This window comes from Dendrobates tinctorius, unplaced genomic scaffold, assembly GCF_039654945.1.
Source record: "Dendrobates tinctorius isolate UK_male_01 unplaced genomic scaffold, ASM3965494v1 ptg000097l, whole genome shotgun sequence".
Classification (NCBI taxonomy): Eukaryota; Metazoa; Chordata; class Amphibia; order Anura; family Dendrobatidae; genus Dendrobates; species Dendrobates tinctorius.
The window spans coordinates 11,853,958-11,879,956 of NW_027361765.1; the positions used below are offsets into that span (position 1 = coordinate 11,853,958).

Below are 25,999 nucleotides of genomic sequence, written 5' to 3' on the forward strand. Positions count from 1 at the left end.
AGGGTTATGGTCAGGAGGATAATTCCTGGGTCTCTGCCTCTGATATTCATGCCAAAAGATTGGTGCGTGCCTTTCATCAGGCTCACCCTGATCGCCCTGGTAGCGTTGTTGAGGGTTCGGTGACCCCTCCTCAAGGGGGGGTACTGTTGTGAGTTCATTTTCCCCTCCGTCACTGAGGCCTGGTGAACTCCCTATTCTAGTGAAGGAAGGTAGTGAGCCTGATTATCAGGCACCTGGGACTAATGAAGATGATTGGCTGAGTGGAGTCACTGACTGGATTTAAGGCAGCCTACGCCCTTTCTGCCCTGCGGGTGACTTCTCTGTGGACTCTTGGACTCCAGTCTGATTCCTGCTCTCCTAAAGCTAAGTTTGCTGTTTTGCCTTTTTGTATTTAAGATTTGTTTTTGTTTTTCTTGCTTTTTGGATTCTGCCACTCCCTGCTGGAGTGTGCAGTGTTCCTTGAGCTCTGTTTTCTGAAAGTACCTGAGTTCTGATTTAGTTTTTGAAGCTTAGTTGCTTCAGGGCCATTTTTATATCAGCTTGTTGGCTTTTGTCTCTGATAGGGTTTTGGCAGATTGCAGACAGCAGCCTTCCTATCCGTTCCTATCTAGGTAGTTTTTGGGCCCCGTCTTTGCTCAGCCTGTCTTTCTGTCTGTGTAAGTGTTTTCATCTTGCTTCACCGTCATTATATGTGGGGGGCTGCCTATTGCTTTGGGGTCTGCTCTGGGGCAGTTAGATTTCCCCTTTCCTTCTTTAGGTCTATGTATCTCTCCGGCTGTGATCGAGGGGTCTAGGTCATCGTAGGAACCCCCCACGGCTACTGCTAGTTGTGTTGATAGGTTCAGGGGTCTGCAATCTGATAGTAGCCAACTTCTCTGGTTTTCAGGACTTAGCTAGCATTTCTGTTTTTGCCTCCTACGGTGACTCAATCATAACATAGGAGCATCATTGAACTTACACACAAGGAAAAGATCACATTGCACAGAGCTTCCAGGAAAGATGTGCACACCATCTTGCAAAGCTTCAGGGGCCCCTGGGAATGGAATGAGATACCAACTACTGTAAGTGTTAACCCCATGTGCGTACATGTTTAGGGCTTAGGATAGGCTGCAATAGACAGAGCACGGTTGCCGTGCGGCCGGAGTAGCAGTGGCCAGATAGCTTATAGTTAGAGTAGCAGAATACTGTACCTTATTGTATTGTTTTGCCTTTTGCAAAATACACTGATCTGTAATAGTTGGTGCTCCGTGCCATTTGTACAGCCCAGCTAGAGAATATCACTTTTGTAAATTGTTTTTTGTCATTGCATACCCCTGTTTACACTTTCCTAACACTGCATTCCTTGCCCATAAATACATTAACCCTTTGTTGTTTGCAACTCATCTTGTGTACTGTAGTCTCCCTGCATTGTGGTGGTCCCCCGGCCATCGCTTCACTGTGACCAATATTATAATAATATTATGTGACCAATTGCCTCCATAGGTTACATAATTAGCAAATTGAGACCACCCATGTGTAATTTATTCCTAGTAGAACAAAAAATGTTCTGTGAAGACCTCAGAGGCATTAGGGATCAAACAGCATTATGAAAACCAAAGAACACATCACTCAGGTCAGGGATAAAGTTGTGAACATCTTACAGAGCACTGTTTAATCCATCATCAAGAAATGGAAGGCATATGGCACTATGGAAAATCTACCAAGAAATAGCCATCCACCTAAGCTGAATACAAATGCACGTCACAATTTTCAAATTTATATTTTTAAAATATGTAGAAAACGATCTATCATTTCCTTTACAAATCACAAAAACTTGCCACTTTGTGTTTGTATATCACATAAAATGCAAATAAAACACATTTAAGTTTGAGGATGTAATGTGAAAAAATGCGGAAAAGTTTACTGGGTATGGATAGTTTTTCAAGGTACTGTATTTGCTACTTCCCTAGTTTACCAGCTCCAGATATATAAAAGTGTCAGAACAATGTTAACAAAATCTTTGATACAAGTAAAGACACATCATGGACTTTAAAAGTCAGGTTATTATGGCTCACAAATAACCTCTCTTTTTCTATTTCCTTTATATTACCTATGTTTCTTTTTATAAAACTGATAAAATGTTTTTCATAGATCCAGAATAGGCGTACAGACTGTGTTAGATAACATGATTGGCAACATTTACTATACCGGTAGTCAGAGTAAGGCTGGAGTCACACTAACCTGCGTAAAATACGGTCAGTATTTTACATGCGTAATACGGATGACAGACCCCTAAACAGTGCTCCGTATGTCATCCGTAATCAAGGTGTGGTCGCGTATTTTGCGCATGTCAGCATCCGTATGTAATCCGTATGGCATCCGTATGGTGAGATTTTCTCGCAGGCTTGCAAAATGGACATATAATGGAGCCCTATGACAGTTTTAATAAAGAAATGAAAGAATAGATATAGACACATAGAATGCATATATATATATATGTGTCTCAATGACTTGTGTGTATATATATACACTCACTGGCCACTTTATTAGGTACACCTGTCCAACTGTGTGTTAAGACTTAATTTCTAATCAGCCAATCACATGGCGGCAACTCAGTGCATTTAAGCATGTAGACATGGTCAAGACAATCTCCTGCAGTTCAAACCGAGCATCAGTATGGGGAAGAAAGGTGATTTGAGTGCCTTTGAACGTGGCATGATTGTTGGTGCCAGAAGGGCTGGTCTGAGTATTTCAGAAACTGCTGATCTACTGGGATTTTCACTCACAACCATCTCTAGGGTTTACAGAGAATGGTCCGAAAAAGAAAAAAAATCCAGTGAGCGGCAGTTCTGTGGCCGGAAATGCCTTGTTGATGCCAGAGGTCAGAGGAGAATGGGCAGACTGGTTCGAGCTGATAGAAAGGCAACAGTGACTCAAATTGCCACCCGTTACAACCAAGGTAGGCAGAAGAGCATCTCTGAACGCACAGTGCGTCGAACTTTGAGGCAGATGGGCTACAGCAGCAGAAGACCACACTGGGTACCACTCCTCTCAGCTAAGAACAGGAAACTGAGGCTACAATTTGCACAAGCTCATCGAAATTGGCCAGTAGAAGATTGGAAAAACGTTGCCTGGTCTGATGAGTCTCGATTTCTGCTGCGACATTCGGATGGTAGGGTCAGAATTTGGCGTAAACAACATGAAAGCATGGATCCATCCTGCCTTGTATCAACGGTTCAGGCTGGTGGTGGTGGTGTCATGGTGTGGGGAATTTTTTCTTGGCACTCTTTGGGCCCCTTGGTACCAATTGAGCATCGTTGCAACGCCACAGCCTACCTGAGTATTGTTGCTGACCATGTCCATCCCTTTATGACCACAATGTACCCAACATCTGATGGCTACTTTCAGCAGGATAATGCGCCATGTCATAAAGCTCGAATCATCTCAGATTGGTTTCTTGAACATGACAATGAGTTCACTGTACTCAAATGGCCTCCTCAGTCACCAGATCTCAATCCAATAGAGCATCTTTGGGATGTGGTGGAACGGGAGATTCGCATCAGGGATGTGCAGCCGACAAATCTGCGCCAACTGTGTGATGCCATCATGTCAATATGGTCCAAAATCTCTGAGGAATGCTTCCAGCACCTTGTTGAATCTCTGCCACGAAGAATTGAGGCAGTTCTGAAGGCAAAAGGGGGTCCAACCCGTTACTAGCATGGTGTACCTAATAAAGTGGCCAGTGAGTGTATATGTATTCTATGTGTCTATATCTATTCTTTCATTTCTTTATTAAAACAGTCAGTGTGAGTTTACTGTATTGTGCACTGAATTGCCGGCTTTGCTAAAAGACACCGGGTGCGTATTTCTCGCAGGTCACATGTGTGGTCCGTGTGTAATCCGTATTTTTTGCGCACCCATAGACTTGCATTGGCGTATTACGGCCGTAGTACGCTGACAATCGCAGCATGCTGCGAGTGGCACGGAGCGTAGGATACTGAGGAGAAATATACGCCTGGTGCGAGGGACCCCATAGAGAATCATTGGTCCGTGTCTAATGCGTGCTTTTTGCGCCTCTCACGCACCCGTATTCCTTGCCAGTGTGACTCCGGCCTAATGGCTTCTGTGTGGGTAATGCACCTGGATCAACCACCTTTAGAACAAATGGATACACAGACACAGCCCTTCCACTACTACAAGTAGCTCAGTTGACCAGAGGCTGAAGGACATTTTTTGCTGCCCATATTGTTTTCCTTGAATAATTCTGGAATTTGATCTGTGGGAAAGTGGATAGAAACCGGTTTGACTAGTCTGTGACTCTAATTTCATGCTGCAATTCTTTCAAGGAAAATCTCTCTTCCTGCTCATTGTCAGGGTGCACCTGTTGGATAGCAGACACTTTGCAGGGAGAGTCTGCCCCGAGAAATGGAGCTGAAAAAAGCAACAGTATACAGCTCTATGCTGCTTCTTTTGCATGTCTGTGGCCTCTCGTCGGCCATGATGTGTCCCAATGGTCAGTTTGAACTTAACGCGCAGTGTGTGAACTGCCACTCTAACTGTGAGGAATGCAGTGGGCAGGAGCCCTATGAATGCACCCAGTGTGGCATGGGTAAGTAACAGTGTGTGACTTGGAAACCCTACTTGATGTTAAATTGAGTAAATATACTTTTATGCTTGCATTCGGACAGACCTTTGCTGATAAGATTTAGCTAGTTCGTATGGATGCTGCGACACCTCATAAAGTTGTATCAAAGTGTAACAAAAGCATGCTATGTTTATAGGGACAATCTTCTAAGTGCAGTAGGAACAAACCCAATGGTAAAAACACAAAAAAAAGAAAATAAAATTGGCTTAATGTGATTTGCTATATTACATTCTAGACTATCCAAAATAATCCATGTGATAACAGTAAAGGACTTTTCGTGTTAATATTTATAAAATAGTAAGTGGGTGACTACAGCTTTTCCCATTTTGTGTATTAATAAATGTTCTTTTTTTTACATTAATGTGAATATGGATATTTGTATTATCCGCCTACTTGTATCATGTTTGTGAGTGTCCACTCTAATCCACCTTCAGATGTCAGTGTACGGACCATGATGGCCACGGATCTCCTTACATGTACTCATATATTCCTACAAGGCTAGCAAATTTGGGTCAGGAGCACCACTGTCAGTCCGTGCATCGCAGTCTGTACACAGACCATGGTACATGGATGTCTGATTGAGGCTTTAGACTGGCATTTGGGTCCAGATTTTGAAGCTTTATTAGTGCTAACTTATTACTGTTAGTACTAGTTTACACCCAGGTGGCATTTTTCTTCTTCTTAATATTGTGGAGGACGGACAGATTAAGAAAACCTGATAATCTGATCATTTTCATATCTCATAATCTGATGTAAATCGATGTCTGATTTGTCATCGGTTTGCCAGTTCATTCAGATAAATTGTAATGCAAAAAAAAAATTCTGCTAAAACGGCAAGTATGACCCCAGGTCATGTATCTTGACGTAACTGAAGAAAGTGTTATGGAAAAGTATATATACATAAAGAGTGGCAATATATTGATATTTCCACAGTGACATGTTTGTATGACTTTACACTTTGTCAGGGGATAATCATGAGCAATTTACAAATCAGGCTAGGTTCATATTTACATCGCCAGGTACATACATCAAGCCAAAGGCCCAAAAGAGTATCTTTATGGTCTGAATCAGGCTAGTATGGGTCGGTATACTTTTTTTTTTTAAACTGTAGGGAATAGTAGTCTGCTTCACTTCCATATTCAGTGATACACAGGCAAAAAAATATATTTAACCCTTTTACCACCGAGGGTGGTTTGCACGTTAATGATCAGCCAATATTTACAATTGTGACCACTGTTACTTTATGTGGTTATAACTTTGGAACGCTTCAACGGATCCTGGTAATTCTCAAATTGTTTTCTTTTGTGGCATATTGGGCTTCATGATAGTGGTAAGATTTCTTTGATATGACTTGCATTTATTTGTGAAAACACAGAAATTTAAAAAAAAAAATAGCAATTTTCTAACTTTGAACTTTCATGCCCTTAAAATCACAGGGATATGTCACACAAAATTGTTAATAAGTAACATTTCCCACATGTCTACTTTACATCAGCACAATTTTGTAACTTTTTTTTTCTTAGGAAGTTATAAAGGATAAAAGCTGACCAACGATTTCTCATTTATACAACAAAATTTACAAAACCATTTTTTTTTTAGGGATCACATCTCATTTGAAGTCACTTTGAGGGGGTCTATATGATAGAAGACACCCAAAAGTGACACCATTCAAAAAACTGCACCCCTCAAGGTGCTCAAAACCACATTTAAGAAGTTTACTAACCCTTCAGGAGCGTCACAGGAATTTTTGAAATAAAAAATGAACATTTAAGTTTTTTTCACAAAAAAGTAATTCAGATGCAAGTTTTTCTTTATTTTGACAAGGGTAACAGAAAAAATGGACACTAAAACTTGTGTAATTTCTCCTGAGCATCCCAATACCCAATATGAGGGATGAAACCACTGTTTTTGGGGCATGGAAGAGCCAGGAAACAAAGGAGAGTCATTTGACTTTTTGAATGCAAAATTTCCTGCAACAATTGGCGGACGCCATGTCGCGTTTGGAGAGCCTCTGATTTACCTAAACAGTGAAACCCCCCCACAAGTGACACCATTTTGGAAACTAGACCCCTCAAGGCATGTATTTAGATGTGTGTTGAGCACATTGAACCCTCAGGTGCTTCACAGAAATTTATAGTGATGAGCTGTAAAAACATAAAAAAAATCAAATTTTCCCCACAAATATGTTTTTAGCACAATTTATGTAAAAATTATTGCATTTTCATAAGGGTAACAGGAGACACTGCACCATATAATTTGTTATGCAATTACGCCGCTGTCACGCCATGCTCACCTGGGGGCGGGACCTCGGTCCCGACGTCATCTCTTCCGGAGCTGCGGTCACTCCGGGGGTCCCGTAGGGTGCGCACGCGCAGCTCTCGTCCCCGGGTCTCCTCCTACATGTCACGTTTGCGCTTGCACGCTCCTGTCAGTGCTGTATAGGGCTCGGTCCTCTCTATGGTAATGGAGGACCTGACCCGGAACCTGTAGTGGTCATGTGCTTTCTGGCTAGGTCCTGACCCGGAACCAGTAGTAGTCATGTGCTATATCAGACGACCTCCCCCTAGGGGAGGTGCCTGATTATTGTTGTGCTTCCTGGCTTGGTCTGCCGTGTCCCTGCCTGGCTGTGCGCTGTACTCAGGTCCTCTGCCTTGCACTCTGTTGTGCCTCTTGGCACACGCTCTGAATCTGCACTCTGCTTTGTACTTGGTTGTGCCTCCTGGCACACGCTCTGACCCGGTGTTCTGTCTCGTACTCGGTTGTGCCTCCTGGCACATGCTCTGACTCTGTACTCTGTCTCATACTCGGTTGTGCCTCCTGGCACACGCTCTTACCCTGTACTCCGTCTTATACTCAGTCGTGCCTCCTGGCACACACTCTGATTCCGTGCTCTGTCTTATACTCAGTTGTGCCTCCGGGCACACACTCTGATCCTGTACTCAGTCTCTTACTCTGTTACACCTCCTGGCACACCTGCTGCCTGACTCAGTGCTCTGACGTGCTCCTTGCACGCTTCCTGCTTCACTCACACCCGGACGAACGAAGTCTCTGTATACCACGTGTTCCCGTGTCCACACTTTACACGTTCCTGCAGACACTCTCACCCACTCGTGTCTCCTGTGAGCCGGCCGCCTGGTGCCAGCAGTCGTGGTGCCTCAACCCCTGGGGCTTGCCCCTGACGCTCCCTGTATAGGGGGTGGTCTTCACTAGGTCAGCTCGCCCTGGGAGGGTTGGTGTCACGACCCAGAGGGTCCACTCCAGGAGTCGTCACAGTATAATCAGGCCATGGACCCCGCTGGTGCCACCACCTCCATCCAAAAGGAACTGGTGTTCCTACGGGAGAGTCAGACCAGGATTATGGTCTTTTTGAAATCCATGGAGTCTCGTTTGTCGGCCATACAATCCGTTTCTGCCCAGTCCTCGGCCCCGCACCCGATGCCGCGCCTCGGCAAGCCACCCCGATATAGCGGGGACCCTAAGTTTTGTCGAGGATTTCTGAACCAATGCCGGTTACATTTTGAGCTTTTGCAGCAGCACTATCCCACTGAGCGCGCCCAAATTGCCTTTATTGTTTCACACTTAGAGGGGGAGGCATTAGCATGGGTGAACCCCCTCTGGGAGCGCAATGACCCACTCGTCTCTCGGCTTTCCACCTTTTTGGACACCTTCCGCAAGGTCTTCGACGAGCCGGGTCGGCTGGCCTCTATCACCGAGTCCCTCTTTAATCTCCATCAGGGTACGCTACCGGTAGGACAGTATGCCATCCGTTTTCGTACCTTGGCCTCCGAACTCGGTTGGAACAACGAGGCTCTCGTAGAGATCTTTTGGCGTGGCCTGTCCAGTCGGATCAAAGACGTACTGGCAGGTTGGGATACTCCCACCTCTTTAGAGGATCTGATCTCACTGGCGACACGCATCGACCTGCGGTTTCAGGAACGTGCCCGTGAATTAGCCAGAGAGAGGAGTTCCTCTCACCTCCTCCGTTCCTGCTCCAAGAAGCCGGGAAACTTCTCCGCCTAGGGTTGATAGGAGAGGCCTCCCTAGGTGTACGTGATTCCTCTCCTCCCCTGCTCGTGTCCGTATTATTGAATCTCGGTGCCAAGCGTTATTCTGAGGAGGCTTTCCTGGATTCTGGCGAGGAGGGGAATTTTATCACACTCGAGGCGGTTAAAAAATACCGGATTCCTGTCAGATCCCTGGAGACTCCTCGGTCGATTGTTTCGGTCAATGGTACGTCCGTGCTGGAGTCCGTTACCCAGGCCACCGAAGAGATCGAGCTACAGATCGGAGCCCTGCACCTGGAGAAGATCTCCTTCCTCGTCTTGTCCACCATGTCTCACGCACTTCTTCTAGGCCTACCTTGGCTACGGACTCATGAGCCAACCCTGGACTGGCGGTCGGGCGAGATACTCCGGTGGGGACCGTTCTGTCAGGAGAAGTGCCTGTTGCCCGTCCGTCTGATGAACTCTGCCGGTCCATCCCCGGCACCTACAGGTCTGCCGTCGGCTTACTGGTCCTTTGCAGATGTCTTCGACAAGAAGGAGGCCGAGACTCTGCCCCCCCATCGGCCATATGACTGTCCGATTGACCTCATTCCTGGTTCTACGCCACCCAGGGGTAGGATATACCCGCTATCCCCTGCTGAGACCCAAGCTATGTCTGACTATATCCAGGAGAACCTTGCTAGAGGTTTCATCCGTAAGTCCTCCTCGCCCGCGGGAGCGGGATTTTTCTTTGTAAAAAAGAAGGACGGCTCCCTCCGTCCTTGCATAGACTACCGAGGCCTGAACAATATCACGGTCAAGAACAAGTACCCATTGCCATTGATCCCGGAGCTCTTTGACCGACTTAGAGGAGCTCGAATTTTCACCAAACTGGATCTTCGTGGGGCCTACAACTTGATCCGCATTCGTTCCGGGGATGAGTGGAAGACCGCCTTTAACACCAGAGACGGTCACTATGAGTACTTGGTCATGCCCTTCGGCCTCTGCAATGCCCCAGCGGTTTTCCAGGAGTTCGTGAATGACGTCTTCCGGGATATGCTGTACTCCTGCGTGGTAGTCTATCTGGATGACATCCTCGTTTTTTCTCCAGACCTCTCCGCCCACAGAAAGAACGTGCGTCAAGTCCTCCAGCGCCTGAGGGAGAACCGCCTTTATGCCAAGCTCGAGAAATGTGCCTTCGAGCAAACGTCCCTGCCATTCTTGGGGTACATTATCTCAGAATCAGGTCTATGCATGGATCCGGCAAAAGTGTCCGCCGTCCTCGATTGGCCACAGCCCCATGGGGTGAAGGCAATCCAACGCTTCCTTGCTTTTGCGAACTACTACCGACAGTTCGTTCCTCATTTTTCCTCGTTGGTTCGCCCCATCTCGTCCCTTATCTGCAAGGGAGCTAACCCAAAGGCTTGGCCCTCTGAGGCTGAAGAGGCCTTCCAGTCGTTGAAACAAGCCTTCGCCACTGCTCCAGCGCTTCACCGACCTGAGGTTAGTAGACCTTTCACTCTCGAGGTAGACGCATCCTCTACTGGGGCTGGCGCAGTCCTTCTGCAGAAATCCTCTTCTGGACGTTTTGTCACCTGTGGCTTCTTTTCTAAAGTATTTTCCTCCACTGAGCAGAACTACTCCATCGGCGACAAAGAGCTATTGGCCATTAAGTTGGCCTTGGAGGAGTGGAGGTACTTACTGGAGGGTGCCATACATCCATTCAAGATCTTCACAGACCATAAGAACCTGGCGTACATCCAGTCCGCACAGAGGCTCAATCCTCGGCAAGCCAGGTGGTCCCTATTCTTCGCCCGCTTTGACTTTGAGCTACATTTTCGGCCCGGCGATAAGAACGTTAGAGCGGATGCGTTGTCAAGATCATTCCTGTCGTCTGATGCAGAGGAAGAACCCTCTCATATCATTGATTTATCCAAAGTAATTACTGTGGCTCCTGTCAAGTTAACCACGTTACCTCCGGGAAGAACCTTTGTGGCTGAGAATAACCGAAAACGAGTGCTAAATTGGGGACATTCGTCCAAGATTGCCGGCCACGTTGGTGTCAAAAAGACTTTGGACTTAATCTCTCGCCATTATTGGTGGCCTTCACTCTCCCAGGATGTTAAAGACTTTGTAGCATCTTGCCCGTCCTGTGCCCAGAACAAGATACCCAGACAACCACCCTCCGGTCTTCTGTTCCCGCTTCCCATTCCGTCGGCTCCATGGCAGCACATAGCCATGGATTTCATTACTGATCTGCCTTGTTCTTCCGGTTGTACTGTGGTCTTGGTGGTTGTAGACCGATTTTCAAAGATGGCTCACTTCATTCCTCTTCCCGGACTACCCTCTGCTCCTGACTTGGCGAAGATCTTCATTTCCCATATCTTCAGGATTCACGGCTTCCCCCAGCACATCGTGTCGGATAGAGGGGTCCAATTCACCTCCCGGTTCTGGAGAGCTCTATGCGGACTCATGAAAGTGTCATTGGATTTCTCCTCCGCCTATCACCCCCAAACCAATGGGCAGGTGGAACGTACCAACCAGATCCTTACATCCTATCTCCGGCATTTTTCTAATGCTCATCAGAATGACTGGGTCGGTCTACTTCCTTGGGCTGAGTTCGCCTACAATAATCACTCCAGTGAATCGTCTACCAAGTCTCCTTTCTTCATCGTCTTTGGACAGCATCTCAATGTGCCTCTACCGGTACTTCCTGTCTCGGGGGTACCTGCTGCCGATTCTCAGTCTGTGGAGTTTTCCAGGGTATGGCAGGAGACCAAAACCGCTCTCGAGAAAGCACGGGACAGAATGAAATTACACGCTGACAAGAGGCGCCTGGACGTTCCTCCATTTCTCCCTGGTGACAAGGTGTGGCTCTCCACCAAATACGTCCGCCTTAAGGTACCATCTTACAAACTGGGTCCCCGTTACATTGGTCCTTTTGAGGTCCTCAGGCGGATTAATGATGTTGCTTACAAATTGAAGCTGCCTCCTTCACTCCGTATTCCCAATTCCTTCCATGTGTCTCTCCTAAAACCTGTGGTTCTTAACCGATTTCATCCTTCTCCAGGCCACACACCCCAGCCTGATGGCTTGGGGGATGAGTTTGAGGTGAATGACATTTTGGCCATGAAGAAGGTAAGAGGGAGAACCATGTTCCTGGTCGATTGGAAGGGTTTTGGCCCCGAGGAGAGGTCATGGGAACCCAGGGAGAATATCCACGCACCCCAGATTTTGTCTAAGTTCCTCTCCAGTTTTAGAAAGAGGGGGCGTAAAGGGGGGGGTACTGTCACGCCATGCTCACCTGGGGGCGGGACCTCGGTCCCGACGTCATCTCTTCCGGAGCTGCGGTCACTCCGGGGGTCCCGTAGGGTGCGCACGCGCAGCTCTCGTCCCCGGGTCTCCTCCTACATGTCACGTTTGCGCTTGCGCGCTCCTGTCAGTGCTGTATAGGGCTCGGTCCTCTCTATGGTAATGGAGGACCTGACCCAGAACCTGTAGTGGTCATGTGCTTTCTGGCTAGGTCCTGACCCGGAACCAGTAGTAGTCATGTGCTATATCAAACGACCTCCCCCTAGGGGAGGTGCCTGATTATTGTTGTGCTTCCTGGCTTGGTCTGCCGTGTCCCTGCCTGGCTGTGTGCTGTACTCAGGTCCTCTGCCTTGCACTCTGTTGTGCCTCTTGGCACACGCTCTGAATCTGCACTCTGCTTTGTACTTGGTTGTGCCTCCTGGCACACGCTCTGACCCGGTGTTCTGTCTCGTACTCGGTTGTGCCTCCTGGCACATGCTCTGACTCTGTACTCTGTCTCATACTCGGTTGTGCCTCCTGGCACACGCTCTTACCCTGTACTCCGTCTTATACTCAGTCGTGCCTCCTGGCACACACTCTGATTCCGTGCTCTGTCTTATACTCAGTTGTGCCTCCGGGCACACACTCTGATCCTGTACTCAGTCTCTTACTCTGTTACACCTCCTGGCACACCTGCTGCCTGACTCAGTGCTCTGACGTGCTCCTTGCACGCTTCCTGCTTCACTCACACCCGGACGAATGAAGTCTCTGTATACCACGTGTTCCCGTGTCCACACTTTACACGTTCCTGCAGACACTCTCACCCACTCGTGTCTCCTGTGAGCTGGCCGCCTGGTGCCAGCAGTCGTGGTGCCTCACCCCCTGGGGCTTGCCCCTGACGCTCCCTGTATAGGGGGTGGTCTTCACTAGGTCAGCTCGCCCTGGGAGGGTTGGTGTCACGACCCAGAGGGTCCACTCCAGGAGTCGTCACAGCCGATACCCCTTATGAGGAAGAAAACTACTGTTTGGATGCACGGCAAGGCTCGGAAGGGAAGGAGTGTCATTTGACTTTTTGAATCTAAAATTTCCTGGAATCACTAGCTGACATCATGTCCTGTTTGAAGAGCCCCTGATGTGCCTAAACAATGGAAACCCCCCACATGTGACCCAATTTTGGAAACTAGACCCCTCAAGGAATGTATTTAGATGCATGGTGAGCACCTTGAACACCCATGTGCTTCACAGATGATAATAATGTTGAGCCGTGAAAATAATTAAAATCACATTTCCCTAACAAAACTGTTATTTTAGCCCAAAATTTTGCATTTTCACTAGGGTAACATGAGAAATTGCACCATACAATTTGTAGTACAATTTCTCCTGAGCACGCCAATACCCTCTATGAGTGAGAAAACTACTGTTTGGGTGCACGACAGGTCTCATAAGGGAAGGAGCATCATTTGACTTTTTGAATGTAACATTTTCTGGAATCATTAGCGGACATTATGTCTCGTTTGGAGAGCATCTGACGTGCCTAAATAGTGGAAACCTCCCACAAGTGACCCCATTTTGGAAACTGGACCCCACAAGGAATGTTTTAAGATGTGAGGTGAGCACCTTGAACCCCCAGTTGCTTTACATAAGTTTATAATGTTGAGGCGTGAAAATAAAAAAATGATATTTTCCCCTCAAAAATGTTATTTTGGCCCCAAATTTAGCATTTTCATAAGGGTGACAGAAGAAATATCACCATATAATTCCACCAGATGTGTGGAAAACTACTTTAGAGGAGCAGTGCAAAGCTCAGAAGGGAAGTGGCGCCATATTGGAGTACAGATTTTGCTGGAATGGTTTGAGGGTGCCATGTCACATTGGCAGAGCCCCTGAGGTGCCAGAACAACAGAAAGCCCCTAAATGTGAACTCATTTTGCAAACTACACTCTCCAATGAATTCATCTAGGGGTGCAGTGATCATATTGACACCACATGTGCCTCACAGAATTTTATACCATTGAGAGGTGAAGAAAGAATAAATTACATTTTTGCCACTAAAATGTTGTTTTAGCCCCATGTTTTTATTTTTTAATGGCTAATAGGTCCATTTTTGCCTGAGTGTGCCAATACCCTACATGTAGTCGGGAAATATTTTTCAGGCACAATGGAAAGCTCAGAGGCAAAGAGCACCGCTCAATGAATTAATCTAGGGGAGCAGTGATCATATTGAGACTATGGGTATGTCACTGGATTTTATACCATTAAGGCTGTGTGCCCACGTAGCGATTTTTAAGCGTTTTTGCCGTGATTTTCGGCGCGAAAACGCAGCGAAAACATTTAAAAATCGTGTACAGAACGCCCCCCATGCATTCCTATGGCATTCCGCACATGCTGTGCTAATGCTGCGCCTTTTTCCGCGGCGGAATCGCATCGCGGAAAAAATCGCAGCATGCTCATTCTTTTGTGCGGAATCGCAAAGAATTGCCGCGATTCCGCACCCATAGGAATGCATGAGAATCACTTACTTCCCGCATGTGGCTATGCCCACCATGCGGGAAGTTAAGCGTCTCATGTGCGGTTGGTACCCACGGTGTGGAGGAGAGGAGACTGTCCTCCAGGCCCTGGGTACCATACCCCTGTAAAAAAAAGAATAAAAAATAAAAAATCGGGGTATATTTACCTTCCGGCGTCCCGCGCTGCATTCCCGGCCTAAGCATTCCCAGTAATGCCTTGTGGCACGGTCCTGTGATGACGTAGGTCTCGCGTGACTCTAGAGGTCTCGCGAGATCGCTATAGCAATGCGAGACTATGTCATCACAGGTCTCGCAAGGCATTACTGGGAACGCTGATGCCCGGGATGGCAGAGCGGGACGCCGGAAGGTAAATATACCCCGATTTTTTTTATTTTTTTTTAGCATTTTAACATTCTATCTTTTACTATTGAGGCCGCATAGGCGGCCTCAATAGTAAAAACCTGGTCACACTTGTCAAACACTATGTTTGACAAGTGTGACCAACCTGTCAATCACTTTCCAAGCGATGCTTCAAATCGCTTGGAAAGTGCTTGAATATCGCACACGAAAATCGCGGCAAAATCGCGATCATAATCACGATAAAATCGCGGTGAAATCGCACGGAAAATAACGCACAATTTCTGGGAAGGAGTCCGGTTTTTGGTGTGCGTTTTAACACGCAACATGGGCACATAGCCTAAGGCTACTTTCACACTTGCGTTTTTTTGCGCTGCGCAAATGCATATAAAAAGCGCATTATGCGTTTTTGTGCGGTTTTGTGCGCATTTTTTACACTGACGTGCGCATTACCATGCTCATGTCAGCGCACCCATAGACTTTAATGGGTGGTTGGGTGAAAAAAAAACGCATTGCGTGCGCATGCTGTTTTTTGGGGCAAGTCGGGCGCTCAAAAAATGCATTTTGTGCACCCGAGCACACACTACAAAAAAACGCATGCGCATTCAAACGCGTACAAACGCATGTGTATGCGCACCCATGTAAAGAATAGGAAAAAAAAATGCATGCTTTTTTTGCACAAGCCTTAGAAGTGAAAAAAAAACTACATTTTTACCATCAAAATGTTGTTTTAGCCCCAGATTTTACATTTTCACACCAGGAGTGGGTAAAAATGGCACCAAAATTTGTCCCACAATTTCTACTGAACATAGCAATACCCTATATGTGGCTGTACAGTATTACTTAGCCATGCGGAGAGACTCGGGGAGGAACAGAGCATTATTTGCCTCCTGGAGCGCAGATGTTGCTAGAATATTTTATGTACTCCATATACAGAGCCTCTAATTGCTAAAAGAGCAGAATCTTCCCTCAAGTGACCCCATTTTGGCAACTATATCCCTTGGGGAAATTATCTACAAGTGTAGTGACAATTTTGACTCCATGGTTATTTTCCAGAAACAAGCAGCAATGAATGATGCCAAGTGACAATTGCCAACTGCCGTTGTAGTGACTAGTATGCTGTAGTGACCAGTACGCTGTTGTCCCCAGTATGTTATGCCCAGCTGTTGTGCTTCTGGAGGCATGCACCCGTATGTCAGGTGGGCACTCATCGATTCAGAAATGCTAAACATGGATGCAATATGTGTTTTAGGCTCACTGGGACTCAGAAAGGAGGGTGCATTTGGATTTGAGAGCACAGAATTTGCTGAATTTCTTTTGGCAGGTGAAGAGCTATTTCGCATTTCTAGAGCTTTTGTGCTATCAGTAATGTGGACGCCCCCTACATTTTCATTAACAGATGACACACCTGAGTGAGGGCATGTTTTTTTTGTGGATTGAGTTGAAGATTTTATTGTGAATATTTTACATAACGCTTGGGATCACTTTTTAACCAGCGCTCTATGCTGAGCATATACTTTGGGGTTTCTACCTATATCTCTGAACAATGTGAATCAGATGAAACCCCCGAGGCAGCAAAGTTTCTCTGTACTCCGTGTGGCCTCTGTTCAGATGTTTCCTTTTCAGAAGTGCACAAAACTGAAAAAAAGATGGACACCGCCGGATCACAGGTCAGACAGCATCCACAGTGCCTCCATCTGCCTCATTATAGGGAATCTTCCTCCAGAGTTTGTCTGAATCACCTATTTAAGAGATTTACACGGAGACCCCAGTGTAAGTGCTCAGCACAAAGCACAGGATAAATGTGCGCCGAGCCTTACTGCGATCTCTGGGAGGCAGAATGAAAAAATCAACAGCATGTGACAAATTGGTTTCATTTATTTTTTTACCTCATTCCTTGCACAGTATAAGTGATTAGGCGACTTTATTCTTTGAGTCAGTGCGACTACAGTGATATAAGATTTATATCGGTTTTTTATGTTTAGCTGCTGTCACTCATTAAAATATGCTTTTTATTGCAAAAGATAGTTTTTGCATCACTACAATTTGAGAGCATTAATTTTTCCATATTTTGACCCACAGAGTCAAGTGATGGTTTGTTTTTTGTGGGACTAGTTGACATATCAATTGTTACCATTTCGGGGCATATGGCATTTTTTGATCATTTTGATGATTATTCACCCCTCTGAGGCGAAGCTAGAGCGAAATGCGCGTCGGGGGCCTGCGCCTTACAAGGTTGTATGTGTTTTTTGTATACACTCTGCATTTTATGATCAGCAGACATATTTGGTCATAGTCTGGTGGTGTAGATCACAACATGAGAGTCAGCTGGTAGTTCATTCTACATATAGTCTCACTATATATTATAGACTCTATATTGGACCTTTGCCTGCGCACTGTTGCAGTTTGCAAAGTATATATATATGTGTACTCTTTGGATATGATCACTGGTCTTCTATTATGAGGGACTATTTGTTATCTACAAATATAAACGCTGCACTTTTCAGCATTAAAAGCCACCCCTGACTATTTTTTGACTGATATGATATTATAATTTAACTGGGTCATTGCTAACTATACGGGATATTCCCTTACTCAGGCTATATTGCATACATTTTTGGTAGCACCAGCACATGTTTTACTGGCAACTATATCTGTCCTGTATAGGATATTTTCTTGGTACCATATGTCTGGGTTATAGCACATTTCTGCAGACATATTTATTCTCTATCTTCATGCTTGTAGAGTGGCATGTGGATAAACACAATTTGGAGCATTTTACATACACTTTTTTCAGTCACTGTACTGTTACATGAGTTCATATCTTTATACTGTATGCTCTTCCTTGGTGTTTGTCTGCCATGTGGCAGTGAATATATATATTCCCCTTGTAAGGCTGCATTGGACATGTATCTCCTTTTAAAGTGTTTTTATGTTTTTTTGGCATAGTGCATTAATAAAGGCTATTTATTTTATGGCATAACTTCTTCTGTTTTGTTGGATATATTGTTGTATAGAAGTGCCATTGATGTAGGCCCAGTCCTTTTGGATATATTCTTAAATGGAAGAAGTTTGGGACCACCAGAAGTCTTCCTAGACCTGGCCATCCAGCCAAACTGAGCAATCGTGGGAGAAGAGCCTTGGTAAGAGAGGTAAAGAAGAACCCCAAGATCACTGTGGCTGAGCACCACATTTGCAGTAGGGAGATGGGAGAAAGTTCCACAAAGTCAACTATCACTGCAGCCCTCCACTAGTTGGGCCTTTATGGCACAATGGCCTGACAGAAGCCTCTCCTCAGTGCCAGATATATGAAAGCACAAATAGAGTTTGCTAAAAAACACATTAAGGACTCCCAGACAATGAGAAATAAGATTCTCTGGTCTGATGAGACGAAGATAGAATTATCACCAAAAAAGCTCTAAGTGGTATGTGTGGCGAAAACCAGGCACTGCTCGTCACCTGCCCAATACAATCTCAACAGTGAAACATGGTGGTGGCAGCATCATGCTATGGGGGGTGTTTTTCATCTGCAGGGACAGGACGACTGGTTGAAATTGAAGGAAACATGAATGCAGCCAAGTACAGAGATATCCTGGATGAAAACCTCTTCCAGAGTGCTCTGGTCCTCAGACTTGGCCAAAGGTTCACCTTCCAACAAGAAAATGACCCTACGCACACAGCTAAAATAACAAAGGAGTGGCTTCAGAACAACTCTGTGACCATTCTTGACTGGCCCAGCCAGGGCTCGGACCTAAACCCAATTGAGCATCTCTGGAGAGACCTGAAAATGGTTGTCCACCAACATTCACCATCCAACCTGAAGGAACTGGAGAGGATTTGCGAGGAAGAATGGCAGAGGATCCCCAAATCCAGATGTGAAAAACTTGTTGCATCATTCCCAAGAAGACTCATGGCTGTACTAGCTCAAAAGGGTGCTTCTACTCGTTACTGAGCAAAGGGTCTGAATTCTTATGGCCATGTGATATTTCAGTTTGCTTTTTTTAATAAATTTGCAAAAATTTCTACGTGTTTTTTTCAGTCAGGATGGGGTGCAGAGTGTACATTAACCCCTTTCTGTCATGTGACGTACTATCCTGTCCATATGCCCTGGGACTTAATTCCCAGGGACGAGATAGTACGTCACAGCGATCAGCGGCGCCCACTTGGTGAGCGCCGCTGATCGCGGCCGGGTGTAAGCTGATTATCACAGCTGACACCCGGCACAATGTGTCAGGGGCAGTCACGGACCACCCCCGACACATTAACCCCTTGCACACCGCGATCAAACACGATCGCGGTGTACCGGGGGTTAAAGGGAAGCATCGGCAGGGAGGGGGCTCCCTCCGTGCCTCCCTGAGCCCCCCACAGCAGCGCAATGTGCAGCGCTGCTGTGGGGGGCTTCATCCCTGCAGGTCCCCGAATCCAAGATGGTGACGGGGACCTGCAGGGAGCTGGCTTCCTCATGTCTGCAAAGCGCAGGCAAGGAGGAAGCCTTGTGGAGTGCCTGTGACAGATCAGCGATCTGTCACAGGACAGTGATGTCCCACCTGGGACAATGAAATAAAGTTAAAAAAAAGTGTAAAAATAATTTTAAAAAATCGCTAAATAAAAAAAAATATTCCATAATAAATTCATTTTTTGGAAATAAAAACAAAACAAAATGTTATGGTGTGGCGGAAAAGCAAAGGAGTACCTGGAAGTGGACCCTCTGGGTCACGGCTCCAGAGCCCCCAGAGGCGAGTGCCCAGGTGAGGACCACCCCCTATACAGGGAGTGTTAGGGACAGACCTCCCGGGGATAGAGCCACGACAGCCGGAACCAAAGGGAAGACTGAGGTAGGAGGAACAGGAGGCAGCGTATAAGGTGAGGCAGTAACCCAGTGGGTGCGGAACCGGGGACCCAGGGGCGCACAGGAACGGAGGCTGTAGATGTAAAGAAGCAAACAAATGAATACAGGCTGTACAGCAAATAACCGAGACGGAGATGGATGTAGGTAGCAGGACAGAGGAGGGAAAGCACCAGGGAGACAGGGAGTGCAGAGCACAGAAAAGCAGACCGAGGTTAGGCAGGTGGAACCACGGTAAAACAGGCAGCAGGGACAGAGGACAAGAGGGGCCTGAGGACACAGAGAGCGAAGCTGCGGACAGCGTCACCGCATGAGATACTCAGGCGTCTTACCAGGACTGACGCCAGCCATATGTAGCGGTGGGCGCCGCCATCTTGGGGGCGGGACCTAGCGCGTCAGCTACCCAGGAGGCTGAGTGCCGTGGGCAGGAACCCGGCGCCGAGGGAGCCGAAAGCTGGGCACGGGGACGCGCCGAGGGGCAGGAGCGCGCCGGACAGCGCGCGTGGATAGCGCTGTGACACAAAACAATAAAAGTACACATATTTGGTATCGCCGCGTCCGTAACGACTCGCCCTATAAAACGGTCCCATTAGTTAACCCCTTTAGCGAACCCCTTCAAAAATAAAAATAAAAAACGAAGCAAAAAATGATTTATTATCATACCGCCGAACAAAAAGTGCAATAACGCGCAATCAAAAAGACGCATATAAGTATGCATGGTACCGCTGAAAACGTCATCTTGTCCCGCAAAAAATGAGCCACCATACAGCATCATCAGTGAAAAAATAAAGTTATAGCTCGCAGAATAAAGCGATGCAAAAATAATTATTTTTTGTATAAAATTGTTTTCATTGCATAAAAGCGCCAAAATATAAAAAAAAGCCTAAATGAGGTATCGTTGTAACCGTACTGACCCGAAGAATAAAAGGGCTTTATCAATTTTACCGCACGCGGAACGGTGTAAACGCACCCCCCAAAAGAAATTCATGAAACGCTGGTTTTTGTTCATTCTGCATCCCAAAAATCGCAATAAAAAGCGATTAAAAGATGTCACATGACCGAACATGATACCAATAAAAGTGTCAACTCGTCATGCAAAAAATAAGACCTCACATGACTCAGTGGGTCAAAATATGGAAAAATTATAGCGCTCAATATGTGGTAATGCAAAAACTATTTTTACAATAAAAAGCGTCTTTTAACGTGTGACAGCTGCCAAATATAAAAACCGCCATAAATAGTAAATCAACCCCCCCGTTATCACCCCCTTATTTAGGGAAAAATAATAAAATAAAAAAAATGTATTTATTTCCATTTTCCCATTAGGGTTAGGGTTAGGGCTAGGGTTAGGGCTAGGGCTAGAGCTGAGATTAGGGTTAGGGGTGTGTTGGGGTTAGAATTGGGGGGTTTCCACTATTTGGGCACATCAGGTGCTCTCCAAATGCAACATGGCGTCTGATCTCAATTCCAGCCAATTCTGCGTTGAAAAAGTCAAATGGTGCTCCTTCCCTTCCAAGCTCTGCCATGCGCCCAAACAGTGTTTTACCCCACATATAGGGTATCAGCGTACTCAGGACAAATTGCAAAACAACTTTTGGGGTCCAATTTTTCCTGTTACCCTTAGGAAAATAAAAAATTGGGGGCAAAAATATCATTTTTGTGAAAAAAATTTTTTTTTATTTTCACGCCCAGGCGTTATAAACTTCTGTGAAGCACTTGGGGGTTCAAATTGCTCACCACACATCTAGATAAATTCCGTGGGGGGTCTAGTTTCCAAAATGGGGTCACTTGTGTGGAGTTTGAATAGTTTAGGTACATCAGAGGCTCTCCAAACGCACATGACACCCGCAGAACATTCCATCAAAGCCTGCATTCCCTTCCGAGCCCCGACGTGTGCCCATACAGTAGTTTTCTCCCACATATGGGGTGTCAGCGTACTCAGGACAAATTGGACAACAACTTTTGGGGTCCAATTTCTCCTGTTACCCTTGGGAAAATAAAAAAATTGGGGACTAAATGATCATGTTTGTGGAAAAAATACGATTTTTTTATTTTCACGCCCGGGCGTTATAAACTTCTGTGAAGCACTGGGGGGGTTCAAAGTGCTCACCACTCATCTAGATAAGTTCCTTGGGGGGTCTAGTTTCCAAAATGGTGTAACTTGTGGGGGGTTTTCACTGTTTTAGTACAACAGGGGCTTTCCAAACGCGACATGGTGTCCGATCTCAATTCCAGCCAAAAACGTCAAATGGCGCTGCTTCCCTTTCGAGCTCTGCCATGCGCCCAAATAGTGGTTTACCCCCACATATGGGGTATCAGCGTACTCAGGACAAATTGCACAATAACTTTTAGGGTCCTGTTACCCTTGGGAAAATAAAAATTGGGGGTGAAAAGATCATTTTTTTGGAAAAATATGATTTTTTAATTGTACCACTGCACTTTATAAACTTCTGTGAAGCCCTTGTTAGTTCAAAGTTCTCACCACATATCTAGATAAGTTCCTTGGGGGGTCTGGTTTCCAAAATAGGGTCACTTTTGGGGGGTTTCCACTGTTTAGGCACATCAGGGGCTCTCCAAACGTGACATGGCGTCCGATCTGAATTCTAGCCAATTTTGCATTGAAAAAGTCAAACGGCGCTCTTCTGAGCTCTGCCATGCGCCGAAACAGTGGTTCCCCCCCACATATCAGGTATCAGCGTACTCAGGACAAACTGGACAATAACGTTTGCAGTCAAACTTCTCCTGTTACCCTTGGTAAAATAAAAAAAATTGAACCTGAAGTTTTTTTTTGTGAAAAAAAGTTAAATTACATTTTTTTTTAAATATTCAAAAAATTCCTGTGAAGCACCTGAAGGGTTAATAAACTTCTTGAATGTGGTTTTGAGCACCTTAAGGGGTGCAGTTTTTAGAATGGTGTCACTTTTGGGTATTTTCTATCATATAGACCCCTCAAAGTGGCTTCAAATGTGATGTGGTCCGTAAAAATAAAATGGTGTTGCAAAAATTAGAAATCGCTGGTCAACTTTTAACCCTTATAATTTCCTAAGAAAAAAAAATTTGGGTTCCAAAATTGTGCTGATGTAAAGTAAACATGTGGGAAATGTTACTTATTAAGTTTTTTGTGTGCTGTATCTCTGTGATTTAAGGGCATAAACATTCAAAGTTGGAAAATTGCGAAATTTTCTAAATTTTCGCCAAATTTCCATTTTTTTCACAAATAAACGCAAGTTATATGAATGAAATTTTACCACTAGCATGAAGTACAATATGTCACGAGAAAAGAATGTCAGAATCACCAGAATCCATGGAAGCGTTCCAGAGTTATTACCTCATAAAGGGACAGTGGTCAGAATTGTAAAAATTGGCCCGGTCATGAACATGCAAACCACCCTTGGGGGTTAAGGGGTTAATGAGAGAAAAATGAACTTTTTTGAATTTGAAAAATTTAAAGGGGTCTGAATACTTTCCTTACCCACTATATTAAATATTGGAGAAAGAGAAACCAATCACAAACTAAAATGTTTCTATACTAATGCACAAAGCATGGGCAACAAACAAGGAGAATTGGAACTACTAACACAGGAAAAGAAATATGATGTCATTGGAATCACTGAAACTTGGTGGGACAATACACATGATTGGAATACAAGACTAGAAGGATACAACTTATTTGCAAGAAACAGACTTGATAAACGAGGAGGGGGTGTCGCATTGTATGTTAGAAACGCGTATATCTGCACAGAGATTGAAGCTTCAGAGACTGGGAGTTCTGTGGAAACTGTTTGGGTAAGAATACAAGGACAGAACAATGGAAAGGACACCATTGTAGGCATTTACTACAGGCCGCCTGTGCAAGCTGAAGCTATGGATGAACTCTTTATGCATCAAATGGCCAAGTTCTCCAAAAAATATGACATAGTTGTCATGGGAGATTTCAACTATCCAGACATTTGTTGGGAATCTCTCTCAGGCAAAACTAACAGGTCAAGGAAATTCTTATCCTCTCTTGCTGACAACTTTATCTTCCAAAAGGTAAGGGAGAAAACAAGGGGAACTGCTACCTTGGATCTAATCCTTATAAACAGGGAGGAAATGGTTGAGGAGGTAAAAGTGGCTGGGACCCTAGGAGGTAGCGACCATGCTATTTTAGAATTTTGGATAACTAGAGGCGGAAGACCTGTGAAGACTCAGACGTCAAGGTTAGATTTCAGAAAGGCAGATTTTAAGGGATTCAGAAAGAGAATTGGAGGGATCCAATGGCTGGATATCCTTAAAGACAAAAATGTCCAGGAAGGATGGGAAATCTTGAAAAATGAAATTCTCAAAGCACAGTTGTTAACAATTCCGAAAAGAGGGAAGAATAGGAAGCAGTTAAGGAAACCAGGATGGATGAACACAGAACTTAAGCACATGCTAAAAAGGAAGAAAAAAATGTTTATAAAATGGAAAGAGGGAGGCATATCTAAAGAAGAATATAATGCTGTCTGCAGAACCTGCAGGGCACAAATCAGATTAGCTAAAGCTGAAAATGAATTGAGGCTTGCAAGAGATGTCAAAAGCAATAATAAAGGATTTTGGGGATATGTCAAAAGTAAAAGAAAAGTCAAAGATGCTATAGGATTTTTACAGGATGAAAATGATGAAATGGTAAGACAGGATGTTGAGAAGGCTGAACTTTTAAATTCCTATTTTGCATCTGTTTTCTCTCAGAAAGGAAATGTAACATCAACTGTTATTCACTGTCCTATTAAGGGAATAGAAGAATCCAGGATATCTATAAGCAGAAAGATAGTGAGGAAACACTTAGCTAGCCTAAATGAATTCAAGTCTCCAGGTCCAGATGAATTACACCCCAGAGTACTGAAGGAGATAGCAGAAGACATTTTTGAACCCCTCTCTATAATCTTTGAAAATTCTTGGAGAACAGGAGAAGTGCCAGAAGACTGGAGAAGAGCAAATGTTGTTCCTATCTTCAAAAAGGGGAAGAAGGTGGACCCAGGTAACTATAGGCCGGTGAGTCTGACTTCTATACCAGGAAAGATCTTTGAACAAATTATTAAACAACATGTATGTCAATACCTGGATAAGAATGAAGTGATTAAACAGAGTCAGCATGGGTTTGTAACTAATAAGTCATGTCAGACTAACTTAATTTCCTTCTATGACGGTATCACTGATTGGGTGGATCAAGGAAATGCTGTAGATATAGTATATCTTGACTTCAGCAAAGCATTTGACAAAGTCTCTCATACAATCCTTATTGAAAAAATGATTAAGTATGGAATGGACAAGGCAACTGTTAGGTGGATTCATAACTGGCTTAGTGATCGGACCCAAAGAGTGGTCGTAAATGGCTGCACATCCAGTTGGAAGAATGTCTCAAGTGGGGTACCACAGGGCTCTGTCCTGGGCCCTGTATTGTTCAACATCTTTATCAACGATTTAGATGAAGGAATTGAGGGTAAACTGATTAAATTTGCTGATGACACAAAGCTAGGAGGGATAGCTAATACTAGAGAAGAGAGAGAGAGGATTCAAAAAGATTTAAATAAACTGGAGAAGTGGGCAGCAACTAACAGAATGGTTTTTAACAGGGAGAAGTGCAAAGTACTACATCTGGGCAATAAAAATGGAAAAAGCATATATAGAATGGGAGGAATAGGGCTAAGTGACAGCACATGTGAAAAAGACTTGGGTATACTAATAGATCACAGACTGAATATGAGTCAACAGTGTGATGCAGCAGCAAAAAAGGCAAATGCAATTCTAGGATGTATTAACAGAAGCATACAGTCTAGATCACGTGAAGTCATTATTTCCCTCTACTCCTCTTTGGTCAGACCTCATCTGGAATATTGTGTCCAGTTTTGGGCACCACATTTTAAAAAAGACATCAACAAACTGGAGCAAGTTCAGAAAAGAGCGACCAGAATGGTGACCGGTCTGCAAACCCTGTCTTATGAGGAAAGGTTGCAGGATTTGGGAATGTTTAGTTTGCAAAAGAGAAGACTGAGAGGAGACTTAATAGCTGTCTACAAATATCTAAAGGTCTGTCACATTGTAGAAGGATCAACTTTATTCTCATTTGCACAAGGAAAAACTAGAAGCAATGGGATGAAACTGAATGGGAGGAGACACAGATTAGATATTAGAAAAAACTTTTTGACAGTTAGAGTGATCAATGAGTGGAACAGGCTGCCACGAGAAGTGGTGAGTCCTCCTTCAATGGAAGTCTTCAAACAGAGGCTGGACAGACATCTGACTGGGATGATTTAGCGAATCCTGCTTTGAGCAGGGGGTTGGACCAGATGGCCCAGGAGGTCCCTTCCAACTCTACGATTCTATGATTCTATGATTCTATGATTCTATGAAGCTGTCAATGGATTTACAT

General features: G+C 45.0%; 1 protein-coding gene across 1 annotated transcript in view; it reads left to right on the forward strand.

Annotated features, from left to right (window-relative positions):
• Positions 1-4,359: 4,359 nt before the first annotated feature.
• Positions 4,360-25,999, forward strand: part of LOC141098915 (cysteine repeat modular protein 2-like) — a 408,915-nt gene continuing 387,275 nt past the window's right edge. Inside the window, exon 1 of the mRNA XM_073586906.1 lies at positions 4,360-4,588. Within this exon, the coding sequence (XP_073443007.1) occupies positions 4,405-4,588 (184 nt within the window). The 5' untranslated portion in view covers positions 4,360-4,404. The remainder of the gene's footprint in view (positions 4,589-25,999) is intronic.